Source organism: Parasteatoda tepidariorum, chromosome 12, assembly GCF_982258835.1.
Source record: "Parasteatoda tepidariorum strain Cologne lab strain chromosome 12, Ptep-v5.0, whole genome shotgun sequence".
NCBI classification, from domain to species: Eukaryota; Metazoa; Arthropoda; class Arachnida; order Araneae; family Theridiidae; genus Parasteatoda; species Parasteatoda tepidariorum.
The window spans coordinates 21704095-21718004 of record NC_141766.1 but is presented as its reverse complement, the minus strand read 5'-3'; the positions used below and the strand labels follow the sequence as shown (position 1 = coordinate 21718004).

Sequence of the window (13910 nt, the reverse complement as noted above, 5' to 3'; positions counted from 1 at the left end):
CTAGGATGACTAACTTATTTACTTATAAAAAATATTTCATTATTATTTTTTTTTTTAATATGTCATTCGGCTGCTGAATATTCAGTATTTGGTTTTTTAATGAATATTCCTCCTTCTAGCCAAGTCACTATCCGTTAGTTACATCTGTAATGTTAAGATACATAGTTTTTCAAAATTGCTGGACAAATTTGAAAATCATGTTAGTTTATCTTATGTGATTATTTAATTGTGCTAAGTTTTTATTTTCACCTTTTTATCTGTCAAAATAATTGCATTTATTTATCTTATCTACCATATTGTGATATAAACAGTAAAAGCCCGAGTATCTGAAATTCAACTAACCATAAAACTTAACTAACTATAATTTTCACATGAAAAAAAAAAATATTTTTTGGTACTTAACAGCTATAGGGACTTTTTTTCAATTGTCAGCAACACAAGTATTTATCCTTGTAGCTGATAAGTACGAATTGCGATACTGTGATGTATTGTCATATTGTATTTTATACACTTATGTATATAATCAGTTTCCTGCGACCTGTGCCAACCCCCGAGATTGGTATTATTGCATCTTGTTGGCAAATTTGACATCATGATCTCTTTACCCGATAAATACTGATCAATGATTGACTAAAGTTCCTTCTTTGAATTCAGTCAAAAATAACCAAGCATTTAATTTAGACCTCTCCCTCCACCTTTCCTCTGAATCAAAACCACACAAGTTCAACCATTCAGTTGCGTCAAAATATGTTTGAAATATTTTTAAAGTTTTCCTAATGCCGCAATACATCAATAAGAACACTGTTATATTTTAAGCTGCATTATGTTGAAATAAATGATAAAAAAGTAATTTATACTTTATTTTTCTAACCATTAAAACTAAAACATACCTTTACTATTTTATGTGTTTGTATCAATGTAGCCTATTTATTAATTTTACTCTTTTTCATCATTCTATTAAATTTAAATATTTTTAAATTGAAATAATAAACTGTCTTGAATATCTCATGGTTGCTTTTATTAAAATTTGTATTGATAAATTAAAAGAAACAAGAAATTTTGATCATGGCAATTAATTGATGCTACAAATTGTATAATGACATTAGTGAAAATAATGCTGAAATATTAAATTTTCATGCATGCTATGAAGGGGAAAACTTATTTTTTAAAAGCACTTCTCAAATCACGTTTAGATGTTAAATGCTGAATGAATTTGTAAGAGATAAGATCATTTTAATAAATAAGATTATTTAAAATCTTTGGTTATTATACTGTTATATCATATTTGCATATTTCTGGAACAAAAAAGAATTTTATTCAAAATATTAATCAATCACCAATTAAAAAAGATGTCTGTGAAATGTGTTTTAATGGTTTGGTTACTTTTAATTTAATTTAATACATTAATGAAAGCCAACAAAAAAAAACATGTTTTAGGTTTTTTTGACTCGAAAAAAACTTTTTTTTTTCCCTACCCTGATATAAGATTGTACTCATAGTATCTAAGTAAGATTTTAAATTATTTGACCTAAAACTTTCAAATCACATGTAAGAAATGTAAATTTAAAAAAAAAAAAAAAAGATGCTTTTCCAGTTATTTATTTGGATGTCAAAATCATTTCAACTTTATTTATTTTATTTAAGAAAAAGTCTCCAGCTTGTAGCAGAAGTTAGTCTGAGGAATTGAAGAAAATTTATAATTGTTAACACTTCAATTCATCCAATTATATAGCATTTTTTCTTTTCAAAAATAATAAGTAATCTCCTCCTTATTTCTTGTAATCTCTATGTTTAAATCTAGGATTATTCACCAATAAATGTATTAGCTATTATCAATCATTAGCTATAAATAAATACCCACAATAAAGAACATAAAACACTTAAATTTCTTTCATAGATGTTGCTAATTTTACATGAGAAGAAAATATCAAATGCATCAATTTTGTCTCTTTTTTAATTTGTAAATGAATTATAAATAGCTGAACCCTAAGGTTATTATGACTCTGAGTAAGATCAAATTCTCTCCAAAATGCCCTCTTTTATTCATTAAATAGCTGGGAGGGGAGAAAAAAAAACTTGTTTTTTTTTTGCTAGAAAGCTACCAACTGAAAATTCAGGAAAAGTTTAAACCAACACTCAAAGTTGAATTTCTGCTAATTTATATTTATAATTTTGAAAACTTCCATTATTAGGTGCGACATTAGTATGTATAGTAATTGAATAATTATGTTTACTGGGCCATTTTAAGAATTTTAACTCTAATGTAAAAGACATACTTTGAAAAAACATTTTTTTCCAAACTATAATTTATGATTATATTTTATGTACTACAAAGCTAGAAACTAGAGCAAATGCTTGAAAATATTGTCTAAAATGTTGTACATTCAAGTAGTATTTGTTCCCACTAAATAAAATTGACACAATCAAGAACAAAATTAAAAGAAGCAAAGTTGGTTTCATTTTGAATGTTAGTGATTATGTTAATATTAGGTTCTTATAATTAACAAAACCTACAAGTATTAGAAAATTCTGAAAATATTTTTCAGAAATAATATTTTAGATATATTAACACCTTTCCTTCATGATGCAGATTTCTAGCTCAGTTAGGTCGAGATTGCTACTTATTTGTAACGACAGTATGTGAAAATATATTCAAATATTTATAGAAGAAATGTTTCTGCAAAAAAATGCAAGTAAAAAATTTATTTTATTTCACAATAAAAAACTTTATAACATAAATAATTAACAAGAATTTAAATAGAAGTGTAAACTTATAAATCAATTGCTTAAATAAGAGAGGAGTGTTATCTTTTTTTCTTTGTTCCTTACAGTAGTACAAGGTTCATAAAAGAGCAGTTCATTCCTAATAACACTCCCAAAATATATCAATTATTCATTATGTTTAATAATAAGTATGCAAATATAACATGAAACATGTATTGCCATAACATTCTACTTTGCAAATTGGCCAAATAATGCATAATTTGATAAATCTTATGAGCAATTGAAGTCAATTGCAACATTTCAAACATTAGCTGAAATATATAATTACACAAATAAAGATATATACACACAAACACGATACTTCAACAATTATTATGGCCAAACACAACACTCACAGATAAATTTAGACATTTAATGCATTGTCAAAACTAAAATAAGCTTACTTATTAAGTAAGCACACCAAATAAATTTTTAATTTAAAATAATCACCTTAAAAGATTTGGTCATTTTTAATAAAAAGTTAAATTAATTCATATATTTCAAAAATATATCATCATATAATGCAGTAAATAGTATCTCACAAGTGATGATTAAACTTTTGAGACTAGTGAAGGAAAATATTTTTTAGGATTACTCCAAGTTTAAATTAGTGCATTAGATACACAAACAAAAATGATAATATTGATAGCGTTTTTGACGATCATAGTACATTTCACAAAATCCCAACCATATGCTGAGAATCAAGTAAGCATAATTAAGGCTAGTTGATTGCACCAGAGCTGAAACTCCCCTTCACAACAGCACACATTTAAAACCACAGGTTTAGGTAGATTCATCCCAAATGATGCAAACCTAACCTAAATATGTCATGTTCCACATAGAAGCTCTCTGCTAGACTTTTGAGCACAAATATTTGATGAAAAGTATGAGGTGGATCATCATCAGTCTGCAATGAAAATTTAAATACATTAACTTTATCTAACATCAAGGTCAAACAATTGCAATCCTCTATATTAGGGATGCCCAACCTGTACTTCGCAAGTCACAACTTTTGATGTGGCTAATTTTATCAACTCTGACACATCTAAATGCCAAATACAGTACAGAACCAATTATCCGGAAAACCAAAAAACCGGAACGAAATTCAATAAATTTTCCCGCCATTTTTTTAAAAAAAACTTTTTTTTCCCTTATAAGATTTTAGGATTTTTCTTTCTTTTTTGAAAGATTGAACCTTACCATCATTTTGGAAATAATCATTAGTGTATTACTCCATCGTTTTTTCTTCTTTTTAAGATTATTTCGAAAAAAAATTTTTTTTACTTGGGTTTAACAATAAAGAAAACGGCTTTTTGTAGCGATTCAGAAAACCGGAAAAATCAGTTATCCGGAATAACGATGGTCCCGATCGTTCCGGATAATCGGTTCCCTACTGTAATGAAAATATTTACATCCAAATCAATATATTAATGAAATTATATTTTTCTAAACTTATCTGTGGCTTCTTTACTTTAAAAAATAGATTACAGGTTGGGCATCAACTATTTTTATTTTTTTTAACAAGAGAATTATTTCTCCAGCTCATCAGTCTATAATTTGTTAAACTAGGTAAATAATGTTAATATAATATCGAAAAAATTGTATTAGGTTGTGGCAACTAAATTCTAGCAGTTCTTTTAAAAAAGTTATAAAGGTTAAAGAGTAGGAGCAGCCCATTTTCTACGTCAGTTCCTTCATGGTTTAATGTGAATTTTTGAACAAAAGTTGGTTTAATTGTTCTTCATCAAAGTCAACTGGACAGCAAGAATGAGAAGTATTTTTGACTTGACTTACCGCATTTGGAACTCAACTCTACTATGGCATGACACCCTCTTCAAATGTCACAATCACCTTTTGTGCAATTAAGACTTTTATTGAAAGGTGTTATAAATAAACACAAAAAAAGAAAGAAAACAGATTCTGGTAGAACAAATCATACTCTTTATAATGATATAAAACATTTGATTATACGCAGAGTGTTTAAATTTAAAAAAAAACACTTGTTGCCAACCCAATCATTAAACAGTAGTGGAATTTATACCAACCATAACTTGCAGTCAGTAGTGCGTGATTCTATAGTTAAACTTAATCTTCATGTTTTTGGAAAAAGTATGTAGCAAGCTATTGAATCCATTTTAGAGAAAGGGTGTCGCAACACATCTTAAAATACGTAATGTTGTTACAGTTTTTATATTTTCCAACCAATCATTACTGCCTTTGAAATTTAAATAACCTCATTTTTTTGTAAAAGTATCAGCTTTCTTTTTTAATAAAAGTTCATCTATGTAATTAAATAGATGACCATTTTAAATAGAGGACTTGCAAATGATCTCACCTTCTTAAAATGACCTAAAGGGATTTCTTAACTTTTTCAGGGATGGTACACGACAGTTTAAACAGAAAACAGCACAGACATACATTCACATGCTGTACCTTTCACCTCTTGTTGCACAGTTAAAATGATAAGTAATTCTTCATTAAAGCCACTCAGGATGATTTCCTTTTAATAAACTTTCAGGCAGTAAATGCAGAACCACCCATCTCATTCCTGTCTATGTCTTCATCATCTGTTTAGTTAATGCCACACCAGCCCCTCAAGAATCTTGGAGAATAAAAATCAATAGAAAGTATTGGAGATGGGTAGTCAGTTCATATGCATTGCAACTGTCTTAAGACTGATTAGGACACAATAAACAAGAGTTAACTCCCCTTTTTTTGGAATCAATGGACATTTATTTTAGCTTTCATAGTGTTGTTTGCAATTATTATATCCTTTCATTTTAAAGTTTATGCAGAGTTTTCCTTACAAATTTTTGATTAGTTCTCTTTTTAAAAAAAAAATTCTGTTTCCAGAAAAATATATATTTGTGAATTAAAAAAAAATTCTTTTCTTTTCAATGAATTATCGAAAAATTCCCGAAATAGAGGTTTGAGTCAGTGAGGTTCAACTGTATATTATTTCTATTGTTTAATGCATTGAGAGAATCCTGAATGGAACTTGCTATTTTTATTACAATTGAATTATTTTTATGAGTAGCTCTTAATGATAATTGTTAAACAAAAGAAAATAAACTATTTTACAATTTGTTGTTGTTGTTGCACACCTCCATTGTTTGGCAACGCTAAATCAGGTCTATGAAATCTGTTACTCTAAGAAGGTCTAACACTAGAATTGGGTTTGTGAAAAAACCGTGCCTTAAAAGGCCCTGACAATCTAGCATATGGTCAGGGGTGGCCTGAAGGTCAGCACACAGCTAGGGAAAACCCTTTTTCCATCGGAATAAAACAGATTGCAAATGTTCACTGATAAGCCTGGTGATGACCGTCTGGTCTCATTTACAAAACCTGAGTGTTAAAGCAATCCCTTGGCACTTTCCCTGGTACCATTAGTGAACGGTTGGGATGGTCCAAAAAGCATTTTTAGCTCTTGAGAACAGCTCCAATTAAGTTAGTGAATCGGGTATTTCCAACAGCTTACCAGCAACCTCTTTAACCAAAATTCTGCCGTCTCATTACCAATGTATACGTGGGATGATATCCAATGGAATTGCACCTCACGAAAGGATGAAAGATACTCCAGTTTGTTAATGATTGCCCTTCCTGTACTATCACCCACTTTATGCCATTTAGTAAGGTGCTATATAGAACTTTGGCTGTTAGACAAGATCCATTAGGCAGACGAGTAGGGAGAAGACAGAATTGAATCAAGACAGCAATGGTAATCAGCTCACTTCTGAAGACTGAACAACAGTCTGGATTTCTTATATTTAATTTTGTTGTACATTCTTGGGATAAAATATAAATTCCACTACCGGAGCGGTCACGTTCATCTTTACTTCTATTTGTATATATTATGATGAAATCCACAGGGATGTTTATTATTTCAAGGGCCAGTTGTTTCAAATAAGCGGAGACGTCTGATTTCTTGCTCACTTGGGAAGGAAGATCAGTGTGGAAATAGACTCCATTTAAACCTACCAAAGGGTCAATGCTCTGTTTCAAACTATGCTGTATGACATACTTGTCAATCAAATTATTTGAATCAGCCAAGCTCAGAGGGCCACTTTTCTTTAATCTTTGGTTATTGCTCCACTCCATCGGAAGTTCGATTTTGAGTCCCATCACTAGTGAGCTTGGAAAAATACTTCATACTAATCTTTCACCTGAGGCTGAGAGGTTACAGATCTACCACACAAAGAACTATTCCATTTGGGCAACTGTTTCGAAGCCCTGTTATTATGCAGGCTACACTAAGCTGGACCCATTGAAGTTTTCGGATAGTCATGTTTGGAGCACAGCTCTAAACTGGAAAACCGTATTCCAGAATAGGATTTATAAGAATCATGTAAGTAGTGCTGATAGTCTTAGAGTCAGCACCCCAATCTCGCCCTGAAATATATTTTAGGATCTTTAGGCATTTATTATTTTACAATTTAGTTTTTAAATCTAAGAACAAACTGTATTACTTTATAACTAGGATTTCATACTATAAGATTATGGGTTTAAAACATACATTTTTTCAATAGTAACTTATTTTGCATAATTTTTATAATTTCAATTTTTTTATTGATTTAAAAAAGTTATGTTGCTAAAATGGAGATTTTGCAACATGTATTTATTTCAACATAAAAACAAAGTGCCTACTATTATAAAGCGGAAGACATAAACCCTCAAATATAAAAAAAATCTAACCAAAAAAAATTTTTTTTTAAAAAGGTCTTCGCAATCTAATAATTACTAAGCTTTTTGTGTTATAGGTTAGATGAATAACCATAAAATACTGAACACAACCATGCTTTAAAAAGATTTAAATAAAATTTTTAACTTTTTCAATAAATCATATATTAATCAAGAGTTAATAATTGTAATATTCATAAAACCTACTTTAAGTTGTCCTAAAACACATACTAAAATTCCTCCATCAAACATTGGTTGAGTATCAATAGAAGTTATACTATGGGCTATTTTTTGAAATGTAAGACTCTGAAAAAAAAAAAACTTTGTTAAAGAAAAACTTTTCACAAAAACCTAAAAAAAACATTTAAGAATGTAACATTATTTAGATTACTTTATTTTCAGGTCTGCCAACTATTATGCCTTTTGCAAAATATTTTACAGAGAGGTAGATAGTTAAAAACCAAAGCTTTCAGAACTTTTGGTAATTTTGCCAACATCTTAAAAGCCTCATCATGACAGTGCTGGAACAAAGTGGCGAATCTTATAAAGATTTGGATTATTTATATGAAGTGGTGTGGAAAAAAACTTTATATCAACTTTACAAAACAAAGAATCATCCATTAAAATACAAACGTAGCTAATACAAGAAATTTTCCTAAAAAGTGTAAAAGGTTGGATGCCCTGAATTTTATACAAGTTCTATAAATAGTTATTTCAATCATATATATCTTTAATACAATCAAAATCTACTTAACAAATGACGTGGCAGAAAAGAAAGTGTTGAATTATAAAGAAACAAATAAAGTATTAACACTTAAGTAAGCATTAAAAAATAACATATAAATATTTAAAAATAGCTATTCCTTGTTAGAGAAGTAGATTAATGAAAAAGTATTATAATTAAACTACAATTTTTTCTAAATATGTGTTTCTTTCAATTAGGAATATTTCACACGTGATAAAAATATTATATACCATATGCCTCTAAGATACTTACTTATACAGCCCACTGTGAGCCTTGGCCGGTTGAACAATATCATTCCAGACCTTAATATTTTGGCTTATTTGTTAATGTTTTAATTCTAAGATAATACTTTTCAAAAACTCAGAGCGCTACCACATAAAAAAAAAGCAACCTAACTAAGAAGTGGAGAATCCTATTATATTCAATGTTAAAGGGAGTTAAAGCGTGAGCGAATTCAATTAGTAATAAAATAATTAAGCCAAAACAAAGAACAAAAACTACAGATCAGATTAGAATAATAGTAATAAATAATAGAAACTTTAATCTTTGAATCTCGAGTGAAAAAAGATGTGAGTGAAGCGTGAGTGAAACTCCACAGCTAAATTATTGTAGGGAGATGGTTCAGTAGATCATTTAATAACAACTAGTAAAAAAAAAAATTTTATTAGTTTTTGATAGATATTAAAAAGAACTTAATTACACAGATTTTTCACATTGACAGCGAAAACTATTTTTAACAATAATGTTCAAGTAGGAAAATAGAAAAAAAATTTCACAAATTTGTCCAATTATGCCTATTTTCATCATGATATTTAAGAATTTTGAAAATATTTTTTCATTCTCATAAAAATGATTTTGTCACAAAATTTAAAATATTATAAAAATAATTTTATATTTTATACAAGAATGTATATGTATATATAAGATTTTTATGTAAAAAATATTTATATATAAGATTATCAGTCAGAAAATTTATAAAATTTAAATTAAGCAGCAAAGTAGAAAAAAATATATAGTACTACTCATAGCAAAAGCTTTGGTGCCTAATAGGGTAATGCTAAAAATCATAAAAACCACAAAACCGATAATATTGAAATTTAAATTGTATTTGATATCAGCACAAGGCAGTTAAAAAAGAGAATAAATTAATCAGTTATTTTACCAACTTCAGAAATCACTAAAGATTTATCATTGGAAAATCAAAAAAAAAATTTTTTTCATAGTATAGGATTTGAGAAAAAAGGTACTTATTAAATATTGGTTTAGATCAGTGGTCGTTAAATTTTCAAAACATCTGAGCTGCTGTACTACGTTGAAATCCTACCATGAGCTACCGAACAATACAGCAGACTTTAAAAAAGAAATTTTTTTTATTATTAGCCGAGTGAAGGAATTAAGTTCTGCACACCAAAATGTTAAGTACATTTTTCAAACTTCTTTCACTAAGGAAAATCGAAAAGCCATAAATAAAATGACAAGCGAGGCAAATCTATAATTATTTTAAACTATATGTGTCATATCAGTCAAATGCCAAAAAGAATTATCTGGGCTTTATAACGGACAAGTAGATCATAAATTTTTAAATATCAAAAATATTGTGAAGTTTTCCACCTCAATGCAAATCAGTGAGTAATTTTCAATTTTGCAAATCTTTATGCACCCAGATAATACAAAGTAGCAATACATTTTTAAATATTAAGAATTAATTTACAAATGCTTTTCATTTTCACAAAATTGTGGCTTCTTTTCATTTTGACATTTTAATAATAAACTCCAATGGCTTTTACTAATTGACAAAAATTGACCTCACAGTCATATATTAGTTTAGGTATTATTCCCTACTGCGTATTAGCAGAACATTCAGAAAAAAAGCCTTCATGAGAAAAATTCTGGAATACAGCTAACTTATAGTTTTATTTCGTTAATTTATTTGCATATAAATATGCAGTTATTTACTTCAATTATAAATATGTTTGTTTTTTTTTTAAGTCTGACAAATTTTTATGAGCACAAATAATGCAAATGCAATGTCGCATTAAATTTTAAAATATTAAGAAATTAGATCACAAACACTTTACATTTTCACAGAGCTGTGGCTTGTTTTCATATTCACGGTTTTCCTCATTTTCAGAATCAGCATAGAAGGCACTCATTTAAAGAGGCAAAACTTAATCTAACACACATGAATGATTGTCATTAAATTGCAGCAGTTATTAAAATGAATTATTTGCCAAAAAGAGTTAGTTCATATAAAAACAGAACTTTTGAAAATTTACTGCAATTCAATAAAAATGTCCCCGCAATCTACTGGTTAGCTCGTAATCAGTGGTTAGGTGATCACTAGTGTAGACAGTACAAAAAGGCATAAGAATAGTTATTTTCAAATCCAGGTGCAAAAAAAGAAAAAGCATGTCACTGAGATTAGACTCCAAGAAAAATATTCAAGTACAATCAAACCTTAATCTTAAAGGAAAAAAAGAAAAGTTCGAATTACCATGTGTTTGGCCTTATTTGCGGGTATGAAACAGTTAAGCATATAGAGGTAGTAAATTTATTTATTAGAGAATTTAATGCATTTACCGTTATCTTTTCCATTATTTTTGTTCTTCCACAAATCTGAACATCCTCAAATGTCATCAAAGATTTTTCTACCTAAAAAATAATTTTTTTTACTCTTTTATAGATATTCATACAAAAAAAAATTAAGTACATTTATGAATCAGCAAGAAATATATTAAATGTTCAATTTCAGTTCTTATTTAAATATAACATTTTAATGTTCAGTTTTAACCCTCCAAGTATTGAGCCCTTAGGTACAATTGTACAAAACTTTCCGTGCAATGCACTATTTTCCCATTCAATAACATGGAGAAACCAGTTTTTTGTTGCTGAAAAGTCTAGTTGCTTAATAGTCGAATACAGCAAGAATCAACTAAAATATGATAAATATTTTTGTTTATTTCTATTAAGCTTCTTCTATTTAAATATAAGTATTCTGTACTTATTGTGAATCTTCAGTAGTGATAAAAATAGACTGAAAGATATATTTTAACATGAAGTAGAAATTTCTTAAAACATCATTGAAATATATTTTTATAGAGTTTTTTCTTCTGTGACAAAAAAAAGTAAGAAGCAAACGATGATAAACAAAAAATGAATAATAAAGTTATGGTAGTTAGATATATATATATAGATATAGCTACGATAGCTTTAACTAAGGGATATGAAGTATGGTAAAGTTATAGTTTGTGGAGGTTTTTGTCTGCTGAATGAAATTGTTTTACTTGCTTCATTAAGTTCTCAATATTCAACAATAAGAATTCTTTTTAAAAAATTAGAAATGCTTAGTAATTATTTATTAATATATTTATGTCATACAGTGTGAAAAAGGGAAGTAAAGACAGCATGGTTACATGTGACAAAGGGGAGGAAGGGGTTAAATTATTGAAAACAAGTGGGGCATAATTAATGGCCAGAACCTATGATTAATTATGTAAACAAAAACAAAGTTTTAAAAGTATTTTGAAAATCTAATTAATAATTATTTTTGGTAAAACAATATAAAATAAATTAAAAAATTAGTATCAGGAATTTTCTATGAATATTTATAAACTTAATGCAATGATATTGCAGTCGTTATAAAAATTATCTATTATTTATTTTAATTTGTATGGTAGTTCTATTGTTTATTTTATTCTACCCCTCTTTATTTTATACAGGTTTGTTTGTGCCCTTGAAAAGAAATAAAGTTCATAGTAAAACCATTTCATTTCCAGTTTGTTTTCACGGGAAATAAATGTTTGTCATTATCAAGACTTATTAAAAAATATTTATCACCTAGTAAAACTCTTGTATAAGGATTAAATCTTTTAATAAATCATGGTATTGTGTGGCTTTGAGAAGAACTCTTCCTGACTAAAAGTCTGGGGCTGTCTGCAGTTATGGTAACAAGCGAGAGATTTCTAAAGGAGGTGCAATGGAGGAACGAAGGTGTCAATTGGTTTTCTATTGTTTAGTTTATTCTACCACTCTTTATTTTACACAGGACAGTTTGTGCCCTTGAAAAGAAAAAAAAGTTCATAGTAAAACCATTTCATTTCCAGTTTGTTTTCACAAGAAATAAATGTTTGTCATAATCAAGACTTATTAAAAAATATTTATTACTTAGTAAAACTCTTGAATAAGGATTAAATCTATTAATAAATCACGGTATTGTGCGGTTTTGAGAAGAACTCCTCCAGACTAAAAGTCTGGGGCTGTCTGCTGCTATGATAACAAGTGAGAGATTTCTAAAGGAGGTGCAATTGAGGAACGAAGGTGTCAATTGGTTTACTCACGCTGACCAATGCAAAGATCAAGACAAAACTATTCACTCTACACCCCTATTCAAATTGATTTTTTCTCATAACCATGGTATCCGCCACGACACGAGACTGACGTCTGGAGGAGTTCTCCTGAGAGCCCCACTATAAATAAGGTTCTTAATTTTTCTCGAAAACAAAGTAGGTATGAAATAGTATTAATGCCAGCTTTTTCTCGTTTCAGGGACACGGACAGCTATATTTATTTTACCTTTCTCCCTGAGTATTTACGGGACCTACATCTGTGTGTGTACATTATGAAAATTAAATAATTTTAGGAAAATTATAAAGGACTATCAAACTCCATCACAGCCCCTTTCAAAGCAAAACTTCAATTTTCATTTGGGAGAAGTTCCTTAGGTTCCTTTTAAAGATATGGCAATTGAATTCATATGAAATCTAATTTATTTTATTAAGAGAAAGCGATAAGACTAAAAATTGTCTATAAGACTAGAGCCATAAGACTGGAACAGTAAACTTCGTTTCGGTCACATCCCCTCATTTTATATGAAATCTTTATCATTTATATATAAAATAAACATAATTTTGTGAAACTGATTATGTAATTGCGCTTTTATCAGCAATATTTTTTTCTCTGAGCAACGACACACGAACTGTAGAAAATATTTCCTTGAGTATACCATTCGAATTTCTTACATCGTAGAAATCGGCCAATGTCGATCTTTGTAAAGGATCATCAAAACACGTATAATATTGCTGAACAAATGTTCGACCTATATGATCATATTGCGGATTCCAAGACATTTTGAAGCTGTGGAGTGATTCAACACTTTTGAAACACCTCCCTTCAAAACTTCTTGTATATCTTAATTACTTCAGATCGGAATTCCGAAACTTTGGAACAACAACAGAAATGCAAAGAAAACAAAGTCCTTGCGATGCCATAAAAATATTAATTTTTTTTAATATTTTCGGAACCGTTCTTACTGCTTGTAAAAATTTCGCGGTTGTGAGTACTGCATGCTAGAAAATCGCGTATGCGAATTAGGAGATGTAAGCGAGAACGCTCATTCACGAACACAACGACCTTTAGGGGGCGTTGTTATTTGAGACGAATGGCTGCTAGGAGAACAACACGTTCTTTGGAGATTTCTTCAGTGGGCATGGTTACGTTTCTTTTTTAATGTGGCTTATTAAATTTTTAAAAAAATGATATTCCTTCTTATGCAAATGACAATATAAAATACATATCTCGAAATAGAATCTCTTTGTTTTGAAGAAGGATTATTTAAAACACATAGGAAAAATATTTGTAACTGAATAAATGAAAATAATATGCATCTATATTCCTATTAGAGAGAAATCCTAATTTTTGAGAAATTGGTCAACTAAATTTAATGACC

At 28.9% G+C, this 13910-nt stretch overlaps 1 protein-coding gene across 1 annotated transcript; it reads right to left on the bottom strand.

The window, feature by feature from the left end:
- Window positions 1–2688: 2688 nt before the first annotated feature.
- On the bottom strand, window positions 2689–13447 carry LOC107440694 (putative nuclear transport factor 2). The gene is made up of 4 exons (XM_016053680.5): window positions 13204–13447; window positions 10766–10837; window positions 7648–7746; window positions 2689–3670 (listed from the first exon to the last, which is right to left on the bottom strand). Exons 1-4 carry the CDS (start codon window positions 13309–13311, stop codon window positions 3557–3559), a joined length of 393 nt encoding a protein of 130 aa, XP_015909166.1. The 5' UTR covers window positions 13312–13447; the 3' UTR covers window positions 2689–3556.
- Window positions 13448–13910: the final 463 nt, after the last annotated feature.